The 24585-nt window shown below is 32.3% G+C and overlaps 1 protein-coding gene across 2 annotated transcripts in view; it reads left to right on the top strand.

Moving 5' to 3' along the window:
* The window catches only part of Ets98B (DNA-binding protein Ets98B), a 65920-nt gene extending 41817 nt beyond the window's left edge, over positions 1–24103 (top strand). For both annotated transcript variants that reach the window (XM_076417811.1, XM_076417810.1), the window contains exons 4-5: positions 11018–11138; positions 22880–24103. In XM_076417811.1, the coding sequence (XP_076273926.1) occupies positions 11018–11138; positions 22880–23217 (459 nt within the window). In that variant the 3' untranslated portion in view covers positions 23218–24103. The remainder of the gene's footprint in view (positions 1–11017; positions 11139–22879) is intronic.
* The last annotated feature ends 482 nt before the right edge of the window (positions 24104–24585 follow it).

Raw genomic sequence — 24585 nt, 5'->3', positions numbered from 1 at the left:
CACGAATTATCGCGAATTTTGAGTTTAACGAACTTAATAGAAAGAGTGAAGGAGTGACAGAGGATTAGAATAGCTCGGTTCGAACTATTTAAGGTGGAATGTATGTCACGCCTACTCTCAAACTATACTGCCTTTGCCATCTCTTCTAGTCAATGGTCAATTATAAAGGATTTTCCATATCCCAAATAAGTCAGAGGCCAGGTAGAGGTCACAAAACATGATCAAATGACCGACAATATGCCGGAGAGACAAAAATGCCGTCATAGAGCTATAAAAATGCAGATATTATAAAAGCGGTATTTTTTTAAATGACTATTAGAATTACAAACATAATTAACAGTTTTACTCATTTATCTCGCCGATATCTTTAACACAGTGTGCTGCTTAGGATAAGTCCTGCATGACAAAAATTATCAAAGGCTGAGGCTGCATTTAGGAATATGCTGACCAGACTTTTTTTTATCTGTCTGTGGTAACATGAACATTAAAAAAATAAAAATATTGCTAATGTATTTGTGTTCCATAAAGAAAAATATTGTTGTTATTAAATTATTTTTATTTTTCAAAGCTGAAGAATGCAGTTTATGATACTGTTTAATTTGCTGTTAGCCAAGGAAAAAATACTAATAACTTATTAGATACGGAACAAATGAGTTAATACGTCAAAAAAAAACTACATGAATCCTCTTACGAACCTTTTTACATTATTTAATGAAATAGTTAGATATGTATACATTTACTTTAAAATTAGAATCGGACATTCATAAAAAATTCTTCATAATTAACTCTGAAGCTGTGTAAGCTATGCAACATGTAGGGTTTAAAATAAAAACGTTTCTATTTTACTTGAAAACTATTTTATTTTCAAACCCTTGACATGTAAACACTTCGCTCGTCAAACCTGACAGTCTGACAACAACGCACCTGTTTTTCTCAAACAACCAGGGGTCTATCAGTCAATAAATAACCAAAAGGATGCAAGTGTTCGTTATTCCGTTAGGCAGGTCACAATTATAGTAAAATGATCTAGGAATCAGCTGTACCTGTACCTTTGTCTGCCAGTTTGCATTTAATGATCTTCTGAATTGCATATTTTTACGCAAATTTCCATGGAACATGGTTTTCCAAGTTTTGGTATCCATACCTTTCAATAGTCTATTAGCAACTGAGCTAGTGAAATCCGTCAATGGAAGTTTTCGCATCTACCGACACCGGCACGGCACCGTATTTTGTTTTTATCATTTTCATCAGGATTGTCCCATATACAAGACTTTGATTCTACTAATTCAATTAATGTTACAATATCTTATTTAAAACTAAACATCTTCCTCTTTTAACCTTAAAAATATCTCTGTACACAATAACAATCGGCACCGACATGAGTGGTTTAAAGATCATATTGTAACAATAACTGAATTAGTAAAATCAAAGCCTTCTATATGGGACAATGCTAATGAAAATCACAAAAACAAAATACGGTGCCGTGTCGGTGTTGTGTAGGCAGATGTGAAAACGCCCAATAGAGGGAGGATATTACTTTTATAGGTAAAGGTAGTGGTTATTAGGCAAAACCCATGCTATATTAAAGAATAAATCTCAATCTTAAGAAACGTTTGATAAAATTTTCACCATTCTAATGAAATTTATTATTTTAGAAAACCCTCTTAAAACTTATCATAAATTTTAGTTATTTTGATATGAAACATGAAATATTAAGTTGTATCGCATCCTCCGTGAACTTATTAAACAATCTAGCATATAGTATGCAAACACAACTGCGTACTATGTAGATCGATTTCATCTACGAACAATGGGAACTAATTTATTTCAAACTTTCGAAAATAAAACCAGACGGACAAGCGTTACCGTAGAAATTGGCGCTATTATACCACCCACAAAATTGCAAAAACTCGTAAAGTTTTTATTTATACGATGCATTTCTTCCGGCAATGTCGTTCGGCGGCCTTTAAAAGTATTTCTACCTCGACAAGAAGAAATTTGCTTGTTGTGCGACGTGCATGTCGGAAGAGAAAGTTTAAGTTCATCGGCTCCGGTGACCTAGATAATCAAACGAAAAAAAATAACAAGGAATGCGCCTTGTTAGGTTTTCCTCGCGATGTTCATGCACTGGCTCATTGCAAATTAATACGAGATTTTAAGTGGGAACAATGGATCGATTTTCATATAGAAATAAATGAAGTACTTTTCATTCGTTGGGTCCATTGGTTTTTTATTGTGCTAAACTATACCTTATCAAGATAATCGATATGAATGACAAAGCATGAGTCCCAAAATGATATTACCTGTTTATGACTTTGTTGAATAACAACACAACCTGGGCATCTTTTGATTCACTATTTCATTCCTTTCCTGTACTACCTACGTCGACATCACATGTAAATTTTAAATATTTAAATAAGAAGTTTAATTCAGTCACCGTTTTCTGTTCCCGTACAAATTCTTTCCACAAAATAGTAACATGTCAATTGAAAAGTACCCGGCGTGACACATGGATGGCGATAGCCCTAATCGTCAAAAGATGCGTGTATAAATTTGGCAGCTGTCGGAATAAATGAAGTACTTTTCATTCGTTGGGTCCATTGGTTTTTATTGTGCTAAACTATAACTTATCAAGATAATCGATATGAATGACACCGCATTAGTCCCAAAATGCTATTACCTGTTTATGACTTTGTTGAATAACAACACAACTTGGGCATCTGTTGATTCACTATTTCATTCCTTTACTGTACTACTTACGTCGACATCACATGTAAATTTTAAATATTTAAACAAGAAGTTTAATTCAGTCACCGTTTTCTATTCCCGTACAAATTCTTTCCACGAAATAGTAACATGTCAATTGAAAAGTACCCGGCGTGACACATGGATGGCGATAGCCCTAATCGTCAAAAGATGCGTGTATAAATTTGGCAGCTGTCGGATCATTAGTTTGTGAATTATAGCATTTTGAGTGAAGCAACTTTTGTTATTGTGAAAAAAATAGATAGAAATGAATTTCGCGTGTTGATAAAATATTTCTTTTTGAAGGGAAAAAATACAGTTGAAGCAAAAACTTGGCTCGATGCCGAGATTCCGGAGACTGCCTCAGGAAAATCAGCCATCAAGGATTGGTATGCTAAGTTTGGACGTGGCGAAAGGAGCACCGAAGACGGTGAAGGCAATGGACGCCCAAAAGATGTTGTTACCGACGAAAACATTTTAAAAATCCACAAAATTCTCTAAAGATATCAACTGAACGTGTACATCATATCAATCACAAACATTTGGGTATGAGAAAGCCCTGTGCAAAGTGGGTGCCACGCAAGCTCACATTTGACCAAAAACAACGACGAGTTGATGAAAAAGAGTCAAAGTTAAAAAAAAACGCACTGTTTTGATTGTTCTTTGGTTTGTGGTGTTTTATAATTTATTCATATTTCGTTAACGGTTGGTTACGAAATAGCGCAAAAACTCGTTCAGACTTCGACTGAACATTGCCAAGTACTCCTTTGAAGCAACTTCTAACCAATGCGAAGTAAGTAACTGTTCAACATCCAAATATTCATTGAAAATGTCATGCACCACACTTTACCTACTTTCATTATTTGATGATCTAATATCATACCACGTTTTTTATTAATAACTTACATCTTTCTTGAAATTTTTCTCCAACAATATCAATATCCACTTCGTCAATTGTCGGTGAATTAAACTTCATCGCATGTTCACCGGCCGTTTTTTTATTGAATCTGATAACAATATTATGCCTGTCAATATAACATCTGATCCAATGTTGTTTTCAACATTTTGACTAATTTGTTGTTCTTGCACTGCTTAATATATTGTTTAAGTTATTTCTGATACAAATTTGAATGTTACCAAAAAACTTGTATGGTATAAACCCACTGGATTCACCGCTGTGTTTTAATGTCTTACAATAATTGATGATGAAAATTGATTTTTGAAAGAAAACGAAGTGAAAAGCTGTTTGTTCCTGAATCATAGCTCAATTTCTGTTCATTTTTTCGTCAAGAACTCGTCACATTCTAAGCTTATATAGTCCAATTTAAATCACTCTCGAACGCAATTATGATATACCAATACTACTATTATCTTTTTGTGTCTCTCGTTGGTCTTCACTGCGGTTAGGACGTGAGCTATCTCCTCGCACATTTGATTGACTTCCACGACATCTTCTTCACATTGCTGATAGTAAAAGTAAAGAAAACTATCGCGCCATAAATGCATGGCTTAATAGTAAAAATTGTGAAACACATTTACAAAGAATGCTATACAATAAACAGTCCCTACATATTTTAAATATATTCTTTGTAAATATTTGCTCGACCGCAAATAGGATAAGACCTGTTTGAAATTACCGTTAACACATAATTAACTTATTATTAACGTTATTGTTGTATCTATCAAAATATACCTAGATTTTTATGAAATATAGATCCTGGCAAAGACTTAAATTATCAGTTTCGAGAAAGCATCTTCGATGTTTAACATTATATATTTTAATGAAGATTTAATAATCAGTATTAAATATTTTTGGTCACAAAATAAAATGCCGAATGCACCCATAAATGTTTGAAAGTGGGGGTGACACTTTATGTGGAAAAACAGAATTGCAGTGTCTGCTGTTTTCCTCGCAATTATTTCATAATTTCTAGTCATATAAACCTTCCTGGTGGAAGTCCGAAACTAGACCAATTGCTCCAAAGGTCTTCGGGTTTTAGCGAGACTAATAATTGACGAATAAAATTATTCTATAATATTTTAGAGTAATTACTAGTTCTTAAAGATATAATATTTGTGCAGGAAAATAAGATGTTAAGAATTATTTTTTTCTATTTTAAGATTTAAATTCAAAACGCTCGCCGATATCATACGACGTCAATATACAGTTAGTAAACAATTAAGTTGAAAGCTAAATCATTAATAGCATTCGTTTTGTGCATTAATTATGTATTAAAAAATGTATAACTAGTGTGTGGCCTTGTTCAAAACGCAGATAATACAATCAAACAATTTTTAAAAAAATCACACAGAATAAAAGAACGGTTTCATACTAGGATTGTTATGAAAAACATTGATATAACTATAAAATCTATAAACATATATTTATATTTTCTCAAAATATAGAAAAAAGTATCAAAAAGGTATCTTTTCTAGAACGAGGACCTTTTAGGTTGGTAACTAGGGTAATAAATTTACACTTTTTTTAAATAATGATATGGTAACAATATGTTTTCCTATAATAATATTTTTTGGTCTGTGTCTAAATGGCCACGCTCAGAACATATTTTGTCTGGTAGCTTACGCAATTTAATCAAACTAATATTCGTCTTGTATATCTGTAGGATGATATTATCTTTAACTTCATAATCAACTGCAGGAAGGTTTGCTCCTCAATCATGTCCTGTTACTAAACCTACTGGTACGTTGCCTGCAAATGACGTTTCTCAGCATTAAACATTCTCATATAGCGACTGATCTATTCCTAACTAATCACAAAAGAAATGGTTACTATTATCTAACCTGGTTACCGGCATGATAGTTGCTCTTTGTCGGATTTTACTCTGTTTTACTTAATGTTCTCACCAATCCATAATTTCGCATAGTCGGTATATTCCAGTTTTTATATGCAATTGTTATTGCTAATACATTATTGAACATTTAAATGTTTTATCATCTGATATTGACTATTACTGATAAATAAAATTATTCTTAAGTCGATCTAATATCACGTTAAGTATTCTTAACTGATAATAAACGAGATTCCATAAACTTTATTGCTAATATTTACGTAAAGCATGACGTCAATTAAAGGCAAATTGTTATTATTTTTTAACGTTAACACACGGGACGATGTTTTCCCATGAGATATCTTCAAAATAACATTACAATCCACTGGAAAATTACCTGTATTATTATTGTTCATGACTCAATAGCCAACTAAACGATGGCAATTAGATATTTTTTTAATAGAAGAGAGCCGTCATTTTTAATTTCAAATTATTCTGCTCATCTGTTTCGCTATTAAATCAGTGATTTAATAAAGAGGGTTTTTTTTTGTTCGATTAATTAATACTATACTAATTCTTCCTTGTCTTGAGTTAATCAATCGATTGACTAAGACTTTAATTAATAGCCGTGAATCACCATCGAATAAATACCGTTTTATTGCAGCCAAATTTAGGATTACGTATGTGTCTATTTAAAAATCGACATTCTGTCTATTTTTGTTCTTCCTCAAGATCTTAGAAACGTTTCCTTCTAGTATACTATCTGTGTAGTTCTATCTTCGATGTTCCCATGGTCCTTATGTCCCCTTCGCCATCACTTATAGCACATGGGCTGAAAAGTCCCGAGATTAACAAAGATTATTCAAAATTGGCTTTATACATGAACGTAATCTCCATCAAGAGCCACACAATCATTCCAGCGTCGCCTTTTCTTCTGATTTCTTTTCGTTTTGATTCCGGACTGAAGTGATGGATCTATTTTATCCATTGTGATCACATATCGACGTAAAAATCCCTGTTTGTTACATTTAAACTGGTGCAAACCCTGCTCAGAATTAAAAAGATGTTTTTGTTTTTGGTCAACAGTAAGCAAACGCGGCATCAAATTTGAACAGAGCTTTCTCATAGCCAAATTCTTACGCAATATTACACCAACACGTTATTTTTATACCTTTAAAATACTAAGTAACTCACGCAACTTCACTTTCATCGATCATTCGAAACGATTTTCTGGATTTGTTTATGTTTTCTGGTGTTAGCACCTCATTTGGACGTCCACTGCGTTTGCATCATCAGTGTCTCTACGACTATGTTTGAATTCAGCAAACTAACGTTTTATTATCGTTTCTGATGGAGCAGACTCTTTATAACACATATCAGGCCAATTGCTTTGCTTGAATGAATTGGTATTTTTCCCATCAAGAAGCAGTATAAAATTCAAATAAAAAAGTAGTGTCACTCTTAGCACAAAAACTCACAAACTTATGAGTAGAATATCAGGAAATTTTAACAGCTTTCTCATACTCATATATAAGAAGGTTAGTACTAACTGAAAAAGCGATGAATGCAATGAAACTAGCGCCTTCTAAGTTTTAGGCCCGGGATTTTTCAGTCCATTTGTTTTGTACATTTAAAACAATGGTTCAGTATGATGGTACATATAGTGGATCGATTCTAGTATTTGATATATCCTCATTATTATGTACCGTGCGTTCACGCAGGCATATGAGTTTGTCGTAGTGGATCCCTTTTTCCTCATCAGTCACAATACGCTATAGAATACTTTTCTTTTTTTTGCCTAGTCAGCAATGAAACTTGGAAATTAAAACTGTTGTACATTTATGTAGTAGCCATTTTTTCATATCACGAATAAAAATGAACTTTTTATGGATGGTCCCTAAAGAAGGATAATTGTTCTAGTACCACATTTCCCTGTATAAAGATAAGAGAATGTAATAGGTTGATTCATTTGAAATAAATATATTATAGAAATATACCTAATATTTCGCGAGATATATGCCAATATGTCAATATTCAAACAAAAAAAAGGCAAATTTATTTTGTTCTTGAACCTAATATTGAAAAAAGTATATGCAATGGAGCTGATATCACCTTGATGAACGAAAATTGTCGTCCAAAGAAAGTCCAAAGAAAGTCCAAATTCGTTGATATCAAGAAATGGGCGTACCATTCAAACAGTTAAAATATTTTATATCTACTACACAAGACTATTGCTTCTAGCTATAAAGTAATATAATTGTCATAATGTTTTTAATTACACAACGATTATCATATTTTTATCATAAAATAAATTTCATTGTAAAATCAACATTTTTACATTTCTCTATTGACGGGTTAAGTAATTAGTGTTTTTTTATTAAAATTTTACAAAAATTAAAAGGAAATCACATACTTGTCTTGTAAGTAATAACATATTGACAACAAAAACATTTAATAGACTCTAAAGAGGACATAATACATTTTAAGAAGAATTAATTTTAAATACATTACATTTTATTACTTTTTGGAAAAAAATATATTGGAGTCACTAACAGGATTCCAGATATTTATAAAGCAATTGCAAGCAGCTGTAGTAAATGTTATTTACTGATATAATTTAAGTGCCACATCAGCTTTTATATTATTATTAAGATATAAATATGCCTTAGTTCACAATTATTTGAATTCATACAGTTTTCTAATATAGCATTTTTTATTGAATGCGCTTAATATAATCTTAAATACAAAGGAATTTATTAGTACTCATCTTATATCAAGAAATACGAATGCAGGATACAATATGTATTTTTAAAATTATAATTTTGTTAGACTGTTCCATTTCCTAATTTTCTTCGCATTATCCAATAACCATCTTCCATGTTTTACGGCGAAATATTGGATAACTTTGTGGAAACATTTGATAATCTGTAGTTTTGAGTCTGATCTGTTCAGCTTTTTGTCTAACATTTTTTCACCGTAATAAAAATACTTTTTAAGATATGAATATTCAGTACAATTGCCTTATTCAATATTGATATGAACTTAATGGCTTTTTTCACGACAACTTGCTAGACCAACAGTAGCAGTTGTGTCAATAATGTAAATGTTGTATAGCCTTCTTGCAGCCAAGGTCTATGTCTCATCAATTTTCTTTGATTCTACATGACGACAATGATATCACCAACAAAAAATTCTTCAGCTGTATCATCGTTTTTTTTGCAATAATCATTACTGAAATTAATAACTGTAAAAATATTTACTTTTTTTTATTCAAATTTGTTCATTTTAATTTGCAACTTTTAAAATATCTGTGACACAGATTGAAGTATAAAGGAGCATTATCCTACATAATTTTACATGTATCTCCATATATGTACACAGGCAACATTAGTACTACCAACGTATAGGAATAACCATCCCAACTGACAATGTATGCCTATATAAAAATAATACTGATGATATCTCCATAAATTTAAACATTTTACAAAGTTAAGCGCATTTTTTCTCAGAAACGGCGATTATCTTTATGATAATGATGATTATTAGAAACAAGTGTGTAATAAATATTTAACTACATATAATGATATAGTACACCAGCTAACTTTACCTAAACGCTTACATTAGTTATACGAATTGAGTAAGAACGCTCTAAAAACGAATCTTGAGCTTGAACAAAATTGTTCGTTTGATTATTTTATAATACAATTTTTTACAGACACTTTTATAGTTGAAAAAATAATCTTCCTAAATCCATTCATAATTTATACTTTAAGTATCATATAATGTACACAGTTCTTGTAAAAATTAAACAGTTAAATAATGCCATGATATTTTATTACGGTCTTACAAGCAGGATTTAGTCTCGTCTCGTGGTTTTGCAAGCGTAATACCTTCAGTTCGAAGACGTATTTGTCCAGTAGTTTTTATTTGTTGTATTTGGTCTAAAAATATAATTTCGATAAAGTTATTAAACACCGCTTGATACTTCTGTTGATAATGATGGTGTAGTTTTCTGAAAGTTTTCAAGGCTCCGCATTAAGTCCCGCTAGCATTTTTATTACCTATAACTTTGCTCAAAGGAAAGATAAGTAAGTTTGATTTTCATAAAAAATTTACTTGGTTTTTACATTTTTTACCTGTTATGTTTGAAAAATTATATCGGCTAAATAGTGACCGCAATTCGCTACGTAACTTTCGGCTCCTTTTAAGGCATTTTTCATGACATACTGGAACATCTGAGGCTGAATTTCTTAAATTTCGTGACGAATATTGTCTTCAAAATGTTGAATGGTTTGAGGCTTATTCACATAAACTTTTCTGGCTGGCCATACTAAATCTCCACATCGCGAAATTGGTCTTCGTGGAAAAACGTAATTCAATAATTGAATTGTTGAACTATGTGTTGTGAGCTATGCTGTGCTGTGGCCCCATCTTGCGAAACTACATGTCCTCTAGTCCTTGCTCTTCGATTTCAGGCATAAGAAAATTTCGAATCATATCTTGTTACAGTTCTGCAGTAACAGTAACTGCAACACCTTGGTCAGTTTCCAGGATGAATACCACACCATACAGTTGTTGTTAGTGGGTGCAATGATATTTCATGAATTAATTGTTCCCCAAAACCGACTGTTGTGTTTATTGATTTGGCCACTGAAAATGGGCTTCATTGCTCCTTATCAATTTAGACGAAAAATATTTTTCGCCAGACAGCCTTAGGATTACATTACTGTACTCAACTCGCTTGAATAATAAAATTTGGACATCTACAGAACACAATGGTTAAAGCGAAACTGAGCTAAACGTCACATAACCAAGATGGCGCACAATCAAGATGGTAGCTGGACTTTTGCCCCACCTGTTCCATACACACTTGTTGTATTTTATGAAAGTCAATAAAACCTTTAACATTATAGAGTCAGTTTCAAATGCATTTGATTTTAATTTGTTTAATATAAATAAAACTGCATTGTCGATAAGATATCATTGATAGACAATAGGAACATATTTTTGACGATACAATTCATAATATCTTTGATACAATTTCATTTATTTTAATATGTCGAAATAAGAATATCCTTTACCACTTTGAGATACTGATACAATATTGTATTATTACGTGTTAAAATAATTGTATAATGTTATACAAACGTAATGTAGTCAAAGATAAACAGTTAAACACGTTAAATATATCTTACACATAAGATTCCAAAAAGATATGGTGTGATAAGCTCGAATAATATTCCGGATTTGAAAAACAAAAAAGGTTTGTATTGTTTGTCAGTAGTTTAAATTCTCAAACATATATTTAACGTAACTGAAGTACTAGGTCATGGCCTCGGAAACATTAATTTCTAGATTTCAGACGTTGCTGCAAGTTATTATCCAAATATATTATATATTTATATGCCATACTTCAACAGAGAAGGGATATTTTACAACAAATAAGTATTATCCATTAATTAATTATGATTGTTTTGTTCTAGGGTGGTATGATATTACACGCTCAGTTGGAAATATGGAAAGCTGCATACTCCGAAAGCAGCACGAAACAGTGGATTCCCGAAGCTGCCTCAGGAAACGCGTCAAGTGGAGATATTTCGGAAGGTAAGCAATTTCAAACCAATTTATAATCTATTAGGGGTACACATTGTTTCATAGTGATGTCAGAGTGATTCAATTTTATAGCGCTTTAATTTTTCTCCATTATCCCAATTCATTCAACATTTATTTTTATTAAGCAACCTTTATTTTTTCTGCATTAATTGGAACAAAAATGCAGCTGAAGGGCATCGAAATTTATGTTTACAAAGCTCAAATTAATAAACTATGTAGTGAATGGTTTCATTCTTCAAGAATGATGATTTTAATAAATATTGAAGACAAATAATTAAAGGCATTATTACTGGATATTGCAAATGAGCTTGTAAAATCACTGAGAGAAAATCAATGAGAATGAAACATCCCATAACAAATTTCACGTGCTACTGATTTAAAGATAAAAATGGAGATTTATAAAAAATGGATATTTTGTTACAACGCCAAGAATAGAAAAGTTGTTAAGCATGTTCAGATATACTATTAACATCAATACCAAAGACGAATATTATGTCAATACATTGTTCGAATATCATATCGTATAAGTGTTGAGACCAAACTGGTCTGGAAGAAGAACGACGACATAATAAACCTAGTCTCATTTTGGGAAACTGATGAATACTTATTTATACCTTTCATTTTACTGCAGCCAATGATTTTTTTAATTGAGAGTTTACTAGAATGTGGGAAACGGTAGCAGTATAACCAGTACTTTGATTACATACGAAAATACCTTTTTTACCACAAAGAAATGGACTAAACTAACTTTTACCCTCAAAAAATAATCGGCCTCATTATAATTCGAAAAACGTAATAATGGTTATAGTTAATATTGGCAAGCATCCACAAAAAATGCGTAGTTTAAATAGTTTCATTTGTTTAAATGTAATCAAAACAACATTTGTTTATCGGACCTGCAATTGATTAAAATCCTTGCATCTTTCGGATGGACCGTATATATTATACTAATAGTTACAATAATCACACAATCTTCAAACGAAATTTTCAAATACTTAAAACATTACAGGCTATTACAAAGTCCGAGTGAAACAATATACGTACAATAGTGTTTTTCTACTAACATGATTCTGTAAAATATGTTCGGAATGTATGCGTTATGGTAGATTTATATTAGCCAATTTATAATTTAAATGAATATCAAATTAAGAACTTTAAAAACAATAGGCTATAAGTAAACATTTTTACAAGACATTTTAGTTACAGATTGTGACTAAAATCGTTCCCACTCAATTTATTACTCTAGATAACATATTTGCAAATCGGTCATACTCGAGACTCGATTTAGATCCACTACAAAATCAAAAAATATATTGATCTATGAGTCTCTAGGCGATGTTCAAGTGATTTATACTAGATGACATCAGAAAGCTGACATTTTATGTTAAAAAACGTATTTGACAGTTTTGTAATTAGTTTATTCAGTTTTGTTGGAAATCACGTCTAATACGGACACCAATAAAGAGAAAATTCGCTGTACTTTACAGTTTTTCTCTGACAAAAGTGAAAACGACAGCCATGTGACTGAAAAAGTGAATACTATTTATGATTCTGATACTCTAACAGGCCCAACCAATTAACGAAAAAGCGGATAAAATCATGTAAATGGGAGTCCAACCATTATAACACTTTTTATATTTCCTAAGTACAGAGCATTGCATAAAAACTATTTGGAACCATTTGGGAACGGCTGAATACAAAAATATATTGGATGTATGGGTACCACTTGGGTTAATCCAGATTAAACCTCACAGACTAAATGTTTATATTTGAATCGCTACTAGAATAATCATACTAGAATACAAGATACTTTGAATCGCTACTAGAAAAAAACTGGAATAATCATATATTACGAGTTGCTTCCCTACGGCCTAAATCTTAACTCGAACTTGTAGTATAAACAGTTTGACTATCTGAAATAAGCAATCGCCCAAAAGCAGTCAGCTTTAACCAGTAGGATAGGAATCGTATTTTATCAAGACAACGTCAAACCATAAACATCGATACCGACTCAGCAGAAGCTTCGGAAGATTACTTGGGAAGCTCTTATGCCTTATTGTTCAGACCTAGTACCAAATTTTTGTCACTTATTCCTGCCCATGGCGATCTAATTTGTTGGTGAAAATTATAATATAAATACCTTCAAAGTGCCAAAATGTTTATCGAACAAAATATCTTATATTAATATAAATCGGTTCATTCTAAATATATTAAATTTAGTCTTCATTTTCATGTAAAAATCATGAATTATATTTACTGCATTAATTATTATACCTACTTTCAAGGCCATAACGGTTTGGATTTTAATTATTCCAGTTTTCAAGACTCTCTAACTAATTCTATCAACAGTCCTAAGTCAAAAGTTTTAAGGATTCAATTTAATCATTAAGTACCGGCTTGGTGGCGCAGTAGTTAACGCGACAGGACGGTCCTACTACTGACGCGATAGTTGCGGTTTCGAATCCTGCTGTCGATGTACTTCATATTTGTGATTGAAATTGTGAATGTAATAATAGGCAACAGCGGAAAATCCGATATGGAATAACCATCCCAGTCACGCCGGTTATCAGGGTAGGACCGGATGTCTTCTGGGATGGTCTCTAAGTTCACTGGCCAGTTGGTAGCCCACATTAGACAGTAGGTAACAAGCCTTGTTGGTAAAAAGGAGACTAAAATATATCAAAAAAATCATTAAATGATTTTTTAATTTACTAATATGCTGCAACACTGTTTATCCTACTGTCTTTTACAACTGCCTGTTCTGTCTGAAAGGGTATGTTGCCTTGATGAAAAACTATATTTTCTTCTGAAAATTAGGTGTTTTATTTTAATATTTGATTAATGTTTTTTGAATTTTGGTTATGCTCTTATAAAAGATAAAATAATAAAATGGAATCGAAGTTTTATCTACTTATTAAACAGCCTGATATACTACATATAAAACGCATATATCATGTAAAAGTCATATGTTATAAGCAAGCAAACTCCATCCAAGGTTATCTGGTTATCGATTTATCTTAAAAACATCTATTTATCTTTGTCTAGAAAACCAACCAGTTTTTATAATACAGTACTCTTAAATGTTAAAGGCTTTCGCAAATAAAAGGTTTTTAAATAATCGGTTACGTGGCGTTGCCCGTAAGTTGTGTTCGTAGAAAACAGATCTCTTGTCGATTTTGTGTTTATACTATAATTACGAAAATCGAAAATCTGTTGACTAACGACACGTTTACCAATCTGTTCCTGTAACGTCGCTACCGCGAAGTCGTAGATTTTTTTGGGGGATTCGACGTGATATATTATTTATTTTACAAGGCCAATTGATGCGGCAAAAAATCATTAAATTTTATTTCTTTATTGTAAAAATGGATGAGATTTTAATGATTTTATTAATTTACAATCAATGCACTAATTACTTATAAATATTTACACCAAAATAAATTATAACTAAAAGAGTTATTTTTATATTAATATTTTTTTAAATTATCTTTTGCATTATTATAATTTAAAAATCACATGACATACATATTACAACTGGTTATTAACTACGAATATCTAGTATCTTTTACTTCATTTTACACCATGGAATGTTAACAATGTTGAAAAGAAGTTAAAGCATGCCAAAGTTTCCACACATAATTTAACTACATTAGTTCAGAGGGTTTTTGTCTCGTCAAGTCCACTGTTGTCAAGGAATTGTATATATTATAACGAGTTACTTTTATATAAATATTTTTTTTAATTCCCTTCTACTCAACCTATCTTGATATTATCCATTCAATATCTTCGGTGACCGTTGATATCCCGTACTTAATTTCTAATACACCATATTTCTAATACACCATGGGATGTTAACAATGTTGAAAAGAAGTTAAAGCATGGCAAAGTTTCCACACATAATTTAACTATATTAGTTCAGAGGGTTTTTGTCTCGTCAAGTCCACTGTTGTCAAGGAATTGTATATATTATGACGAGTTACTGTTATATAAATATTTTTTGTGCCCTTCTACTCTACCTATCTTAATATTATCCATTCAATATCTTCGGTGACCGTTGATATCCCGTACTTAATTTCTAATACACCATATTTCTAATACACCATGGAATGTTAACAATGTTGAAAAGAAGTTAAAGCATGGCAAAGTTTCCACGCATAATTTAACTATATTAGTTCAGAGGGTCTTTGTCTCGTCAAGTTCACTGTTGTCAAGGAATTGTATATATTATGACGAGTTACTTTTATATAAATATTTTTTTGTGCCCTTCTACTCTACCTATCTTAATATTATCCATTCAATATCTTCGGTGACCGTTGATATCCCGTACTTAATTTCTAATACACCATATTTCTAATACACCATTGGATGTTAACAATGTTGGAAAGAACTTTGTTTTGATAGGTTTGGCCATTGATTGCTAAGTTATGTTGATGTTTGATTGCTTTATGCAGCCCCATTGTTGCATACAGTGGCTCCATATTAGCTTTAAAATTTGTTTGTGTTACAACAATGTATTGTGAAGGATTAATTCGGATTCTCGTCCAAGCAACCACCACATTTTTGGGCCTTATATAAAGCCTTGTCCATTTGAATGAAAGCAACCTGAAGTATCAATATACAGATACCGTTTATTCTATTTTTGTTGTTTATTACATATTTCAATAGATATGCTTACTTATGCTCTGTTGTAATTGCATTAATAAACTAGCAAGGCTATCGCGGAATTAATACATCAGTATGAATTTCCCAAATTAAAATAAAACTAAATTACTTATACTAAAGTAAAGAGTAACGCTTATACACTACACAAGTTCATTTGGTTTGGGTCGCTTGAATCTTCAACACACAAGAGTTGATCAGTAGCTGTATCGCTTCCACCTTGCTGTGATTTAGTAGCGTTTTCTCATGTTTCTTCTCACGACGAAAAATTGGATCACTTCGTAAATCCACTTGATTTCAAAAGCATCATGTAGCTCTCCGTTGGTTATATAGCGATAAGCATTGGTAATTAATCGTAGAGCTTTATTTTGACAACGTTGCTTTACTAGTTAGTTTGATGCTTTAGTGCAAACCATGTGACTAAGATTTGCACCCCATAGATCTAAATTGGCTTTATGATTACCTTAAATGATATAATTAAATGATGATAATTAAACACAAAGAGCAGCTTTTTGGAAGTATGGCAGCATATATTAAATATTTTACCTCTCAGTTAACAAGTTTTATGTAATCAGTTTTGATGGTATAGTTAAATCCTCCATTATAATATTTCTAAATATAAAAGAGTTTCTTAAAATCTAGAGAAATCTCAATTGTATTTTAGAAAATTTGGGAGTTTTATTAACATTTTAGTATGTCTGGTCCCTTTCATTTCTAAATTTATTAGATAGAACTAAATAATATATAATATGCCAAAATATTCAATGCTAATCTGAACTATTCCATTTTTAACAAAACGTGACTTAAAGAAAATCGAAGAAAAGCCCCTTTCATTTCCAAAAAATAGGTATATTATTTCTTAATCTAACAGTGAGTTTTCACTTTGAATACGTGGGGATTATAATTAACGCTTTTTAGAATGTTTGTTTTAACTTTTTTAATATAAACATTTAGTAAGAATAATATCGTATTTTAAATACATGTATGATATGATTTTTTTGCCCATATCTACGATAAATTTATGTCGATCAAGAATCAAAAAAGCTTACCAGCTAAAAGTTATAGAAAAAGGGGTGTCGGATAAGGGACATATGTCGGAACAAGTAGTAATCAAAAGGAGCAAGGTGTGGAAAATATGGCGCGTGGAGTATGACTTCCCATTTTAATATTTCCAAGTATGCTTTTACTAGTTCTGAAACATGTGGTTAAGCATTGTCATGCCTAACCAGATGAGAATAATATTGTTGTGTTCTCTCGTATTCTCACTGTTCTCAACTTTATATCACCAGCAATAATAAAATACAAAAAACGTTTTCTATTTTGCCATTGAAGCAGAATTTCATACATGACCAAACGCCTTCAATTCATAGGGCACAAAATATCCAAGTATTAGGATAATTTCCATGTTTTTGAAGAGATTGAAAGCGGTTTCTGATATTACTCCCAAAAATTCTACATATTCTTCTCGTGTTTTATACGAATCATAATTAAGGAATGCCTTCAAGGACTCATTTTCTGTTTTTTTGTCAGTCCAGAATGCTTGTTATCTTGAGTGTCGAAATCACCAGTTTCAAAACCAGTATTCACGTAGTGAAATTAATTTAATCCATTATCTTATGTGAATGTCCTTCAAAAATTCTAGTAATTCAAAATCTGGTTAATTTTTTTCTTGTTTGTTGCTAAAATTGTTGCATTGGAGTTTCAGCTCTGTGATCGTTGAATATTTTCTCGAATCATTAATTTGACCAAGCATAACTTCGGTTGCCATTCTTATGTAGTCATCCTTCTGTGATAGTGGTAGTGATGTAGTGATACCCTCACTAATATTTTGTTAGCAGCATTAGCGGCCGAATAATAAACAACATAATACACAATAACAAATAACATAAAATAAACACAGTCAAAAGAACATAGCCACCATGGACTATTAACTTTACTTAAATTACTTATAATTTATTTATGGATGAAGTGATTCACGGGCCACCCTATATATAACCTTACAAACAATGTATAGGCTAACCAGATGACTTCTCTATGTTTTAAATTCCCTATCTTTTAAACTACTCGATCTATTGTGAAAGTAGAACAACACCATATGTTAATCGTTGCTATTAACGATAATTATCGAAAAATTTAGTTCTGCACACTTGTTTTAATTGACAAAAAATCAGCAAAATCATCTGATATAGTTACACTATTTCTAACAAAATTAATTTAACGTTTCCTGTCGATTACCTCTGTTTTTATCACGTAGCACAATTGTTTTCAGTAACGCCCACCATATATATGTTACCGATTACATAACAAATCAATCAAAATCGGATAGAAAACAACAGAAAAAAAATTAAACATAGATCTGGTCAATCGGGCGTAAATTTAGAAGGCTCGATCTGTACCGAACAACATTTTATTCGAGACAACAATGAGTATCAAACGCGACCACACCCTCTCGGCGCGACCTTCTGAAAGTCTACTACACCTCGAACGTTTCGAGATAAAAAAACGGAGACTTTTTCTTCTCGATACGATTGTGGTGTGTCATTTTTCGTGCAGCGTAAAAAAAATACGAGTTAAATTAATTATGTTGTTTGTATCGTTCGAGAAAAATTAACCAAACTTGGTATTATTTCTTTGTTGGCAAAAAGTTGATTTTCATTCCGTTTTGATACGGTTCGGTTTTATTATCATTAAGTGAGGTCACAGCTGGGCAAAATAAATGCTTTACTTTAGTCAAAATCAAACAGATTACAAAAGACTATCTTACATACCAGGTCTACAGAAAAATCATTATCGCTTTTCCTAACAGATGTCGCTGGTCTTAAGTATGTGAAGTTATGATTGAATGTTATTCTACTGACATCAACCTTCAAAGCTATACACCGTTATAGATTTATACCTCTTTGAAAATGTCAATTTTCTCTATAAAAATGTGCAGAGATGCGCGGCATGCATTACTTGTCTTATTTAATCAAAAGAAAAAGCCACTAAATGTCATCGTTTGCCGGTAGAAACTTACGATGGGAATGCTCTAACCTTAAAAATACGTGAGGCGTGTTTTTAAAAAATCGAATGTGGTAATATCGATGTGCAAGAACGTTCTGGTAGACCGAAAAAGTTTAAAGATGCGAAACTGCAAGTGTAAATGAATGAAGACCTAACCCAAACTCAAACACAATTGGCGAAAGCGTTAAATGTGGCCCAATAAAGAAGCCCAAAGGTATGATCGGAAGTCATTTCTGCGTCGAATAATAACACGTGATGAAAAGTAGATTGGTTTCCCGACCGGGAGATCGACTCCAAGGCCAAATCATTTTGGTCGCAAGACAATGCTCTGTGTTTGGTGGGATTACAATGGTGTGGTGTATTAAAACCTGGTCAAGTAATTAATAGTGATCACTATCGGCAACAAATGATCAATTTGTTGTCATGTATTGCTCGAAAAATGTCTAGAATGGGCTCGAAGACAGGGTAAAGCAGTTTTACAGCATGATAACGCGCCGTCTCATAAACCAAAACCAACTGAGGAAGCACTGAAACCATTTTTATTGGACATATTATCACACCCTCCGTACTTTCCAGACCTTGTCCCATTCGACTATCAACTTTTCGCATTAATGGGACAGGCATTTGCAGAGTTATATATGTGTTAGAATGTGGCTCGATGCATGGTTTTGCTCAAAGGACAAAGTGTTTTTTTGCGATGGCATCCATAAATCGGGGGTTAGGTTATGTAAATAGAATATAACTAATCTAGGCAGCCAAATAATTAATTACTAAAAGAGGAATTTCCTTTCATGAATACTACATTTTTAAAGGTACTAACTGACATCCTCTTAATGGGGTATGGAAACAATCTGCTAATAATGAGCACAAACTTGTATTATATTGCATGAACATATTTTTTTATTTGAATATCGTTCAAGTTTTTTGCTTTTATCGTCAAACTGTTCGCAAAAACAGAAAAATCAAATTCTTCCTTACTAGTAGTGGTGATCCTCTTACTCCAATGCATTATTTCATGTTTGCACGTTGTTTTTTTTATTGCAAGATTTTCTTTGCCTATCATCTGCTGTGATACTTTCCGACAACCATCTCATTTTAGCAACGGTGGTAGCATAACGTCAATAACGAGTCATAAGCTCGATTTATTTCAAGTGACAATTTCTTTTAGTTGTGATGCAATAGCAGTAAAATGCGTCAAATTGCAATCCTGCATTCGATCTAATCTTATTCGTACAGGCACTAAAGTAAGAAGTTTGCCTATTCTATTACCCTTTTCTACCACCACATTCGTTAATATTTCTGGAGAGGGAGACACATAAATGTTGCTTTAACACATGACGTCCACTAGCAAATAAAAATGAAAATCTATTACCCGTTTCTACCACCACATTCGTTAATATTTCTGGAGAGGGAGACACATAAATGTTGCTTTAACACATAACGTCCACTAGCAAATAAAAATGGAAAGTTGTCACAATATTTCGACCCAGCTCCATTAACATTTTTGTAGTATATGATAACCTGGCTAACAGTGTTATTGATATCGGGTTCGAACTAAAGCGATATTAGACCATTTTTAATCTCATCGTAATAGTGTTTAAGTTTATCCAAGTTAATTTCCTGCAAATGTTTCTCCGTGATATACTAAATAGATTGTAAATATTACTAATATGATTACACTCAAAGTTTTGAAGCCCCAACTATTTGGAATATTAATTACAAAATACATCGGGGTCGGGTATTTAAAATACAAATCACAAATTACTTTTTTAAGAGGTAATTGAAATACAAATACAAAATACGTATTTGTATTTCAGTTACGTGTTTTAATCACAAGGAATTCAAATACTGCCCAATCCTAACTAAGGTTTTACATATTACAACTTTTAAATTAATTTATACGAACCTTTCCTACTATCTATATATGAAGCACCTTGGATATCTATATATTTAAAAGTGGTCATTCGATTGGAACAACATGACCTGGCTCAATCTTGCAATGATTTATGACTCTTTCTGTTGCTTATTTTTTTCTAATTTTAATCGCAGAGTAAAAGGCTAATCGTTAGCCTGTAGTTTTCCAAGAAAAGTGAAGTCGAAGAAATCGAAAACGTGCAGCAGGTTGTGAGCGATGACTAACTATTGACATCTCATGATAAATTATAATTATAAATTAACAATTGTAGTGGTTCAAAGAAGCACGTACACGCTGGTATATACTTATTGAGATAAACGTTACTTTCTTTCAACCTCCTTCCTCTTCAAGGAAAAATATTAGGATAATCTAACAACGATAAAGTTGTATTAATTCATAAAAATGTTAGGTGTATAACAGGTCAATTGAAAAGTCCCCGGCCTGACATACAGATGGCGCTACTAGAATTAAGTCCATATATTTTTTAGTTAGCACTAATCCTTAAAAGATGCGTGTATAAATTTTACAGCTGTCGGATCATTAGTTTGTGAATTATGTCATTTTGAGTGAAGCAACTTTTGTTATTGTGAACAAAATTGATAAAAAGAATTTCACGTGTTGATAAAATATTGCTTTTTGAAGGGAAAAATACAGTTCAAGCATAAAATTTGCTTGATGTCGAGTTTCCGGGCACTGCCCCAGCAGAACCAGCAATAAAGTATTGGAATACTAAGCTTAGACGTGGTGAAATGAGCACCGAAGACGTGAACGTTGTGGACGACCAAAAGAGGTTGTTACCGACGAAAACATTAAAAAAATCCACCAAATGATTTTGAATGACCATAAATGGAAACCGAATGAATTATCAGACACTCAAAGATATAAGAGTTGATGATTCGGAGTAGTGTTTGAAGATGATCAAGCATAATAAACCCGAGTTTTTAGATCGATATGTGATAATGGATAAAACGTGGTTCCATCATCCCAAGTCTAATCGACAGTCATCCGAGTGGACTGCACACGATCAACCTACTCAAAAGCGTGGGAAAACGCAACAGGCGGCTGTCAAGTTTATGGCGTCTGTATTTTGGAATGCCCACGGAATAATTTTCATGGACTACCTTGAAAAAGGAAGGACAATCAACAGCGACTATTACATAACGTTATTGGACCGTTTGAAGGACAAAATCGCCGAAAAACGACTGCATTTGAAGAAAAAGAAAGTTCTGTTTTCCCAAGACAATGCACCGTGTTAAAAATCTATGAATTTGGCTTCGAATTGCATCTTCATCTACCGTACTCTGCAGATCTGGCCCCCCAGCCACTATTTTCTGTTCTCAGATCTCAAGAGAAGGATCGCCAAAACTGAGGCCTATTACTACAAAAATGATATCGAAAAGTTGGAGGGTCGCTATAATCAGTGTATCACCCTTGAAGGGAATTATGTTGAATAAAAACTAAACTCCAAAATGTTTTCCATCCAAAAAGTTGGTTTTATTACAGAAAATTAAGAGACATTCATTCAACAGACCTGGTTAAATTTTTGCAATCGGCGCTGCTTGATTCGTTCCACAACTATACAGCGATTGTCGTATTTTAATCGAATACTTAATTTTTAATACAGTCCCGATGAGCAACATCCAAAATTTGCCTTAAGCATCACATTTGAACGACTTAAAACTTACTTAGGCCAGTCTAGCTAATTTTAGTCTTGGTTGTAATAGTATTTCATTTTAAGTTAATGATATTCGTTGGAGTTAGGTGAATGGTTATTGACACAAATTCTACATTCTTTTGATGAATATATTCTATAGGTAAATATTGTATTGTCTAAAGACAGATAAAAAAATTGTGAACGATTTAAATATAAGAACTGCATGTTTGTGATGTCAAACCAAACATATGCAAGAGACTGTATTTATTTAGGTCTCACTTGACTCCGTTATGAATCTATAAAGACATTTACTGATTTCATATAATTTTTGGCATGATCATAATCATATACATTCGTTATCAGTTATCAATTGATATCGATCAAGATCCGTTAAAATAAAACTTAATCACTCTTCCCTGATAATTAATTCTTATACTCTATCGAATTTATACTATATTAAAACCAAAACACGTTTTCTAATTTGTAATAATTTTGTTGCAGATGAGGATGACGAAGTACAACCTCAAGCTGACCAAAACAAACCCACGACATCCAGGGCCGGATCCCATATTCACCTCTGGCAATTTTTGAAGGAGCTTCTGTCCAATCCACAAACCCACGGATCGTGCATACGATGGCTGGACCGAACCAAGGGCATCTTCAAGATAGAGGATTCCGTCAAAGTCGCCCGATTATGGGGCAAGAGGAAGAACCGTCCCGCCATGAACTACGACAAATTAAGCAGGTCGATCCGGCAGTACTACAAAAAGGGCATCATGAAGAAAACCGAACGTTCTCAAAGGCTAGTGTATCAGTTCTGTCATCCTTACAACCTGTAAGGTCATCATCAGAGACTGAACAGCTTTCGAAGCGGTTGATCGTGTCTTCAACAATACTTGTAGGTCATTTGATCTCATTTTGCTCTGACAGTGCATATTGTTGAAGGAGGACTGTAAAAATTCTATTGGGGTTATTTAATTAGTGGTTTAATCTAATATCGGTGTAGGTTTAATCGGTTAACTAGACACTTTGAAGTTATCAAAGTGTTAGAATAGGTAAACTAGAGCAAGACAGGGTATTACTGATTGCTTCTAGAACACGCCATCTTGGCGTTTAATTGAGGAAGGTAATTTCCAAATGTTTCAATAAAAATATTTACCAGGGAGTAAAATTCCGTTAAAGGGACACCCATTCTTATTGCGATCGTACTTTCGTTCGAATCCTTCGGTGCTCAAGTCACGACACTTTCGAGCTCAGAGATGAGAACGAAACGCGCATCGAATTGGAGAGTGGCGTTTCTTTAGGGGTTTCTGAAAACTGGTGATCTTGGACCCATATATCTATGATATATTAAAATAATGTAAGTTCTATGAACAAATTGTTTAGTATCTAAGATTTGTAAATTAAAAAAAAGTTTTTTTCCATTATTTCGTTATTTTAACAGTAATCAATACTCATAGTTAAGTGATTTATTTATACTTATGTGTAAAAGCGTGTGATTGAGTCCACACTATTTGTACAACACATTATTTATTGTATTCAATAATATTTATAAGTTATTGAATACTGAAATATTTTGTATTTATTTATTATTTATATGTATTAATTTATTTTATTTTTGCGTTAAATACGATTCGAATGGCTTTATAATTTTACTTCTATATTTTGTTCAGGTTGACTCGAACCACTTTATTTTGACATTAATAAAGAAAGAGTTTTATTAAATTTTGTATTTTATTTCATCCTAAAAGAGTATATTTAGAAACATACCGTTGACTATTAAATGAGTATAACTGCTAGCATAGTAACTGCCAATGGTCCATTCGATAAAACAGCGAACTTGTATCATCAAAATGCATGACGTTGAAAAGTCGCAGTGTTGCCGCATCAACTTTAACTTTGTAGGTTAGACTTAATTTCATTATATATACACATATACCTATGAGGTGGAGTTCTAGGCGTGTTTATTTATGTAGTGATATACCCCGGAAGCCTAAAACACTTAATTAACAATCCAAGTAATTTATTTTATTTTCATTAAAGAACACATTTTCCTTTTTACGTTTAATTGTCGTTTCTTTTGTTGTACTGTTTCCTTATCAAATGATTTTAATATCACAGTATTTGCCATTAGTTTCTTACGTATTTCCTAACGCATTTACAATATCTACAAAATAGTTAGTATTCATTATATCATTATACATTCT

Source organism: Rhynchophorus ferrugineus, unplaced genomic scaffold (assembly GCF_030347505.1).
Source record: "Rhynchophorus ferrugineus isolate W39M unplaced genomic scaffold, kcgeb_rfMv2 rfM11, whole genome shotgun sequence".
NCBI classification, from domain to species: Eukaryota; Metazoa; Arthropoda; class Insecta; order Coleoptera; family Curculionidae; genus Rhynchophorus; species Rhynchophorus ferrugineus.
The sequence above is the reverse complement of the archived record's forward strand: the minus strand, read 5'-3'. Positions and strand labels throughout refer to the sequence as shown.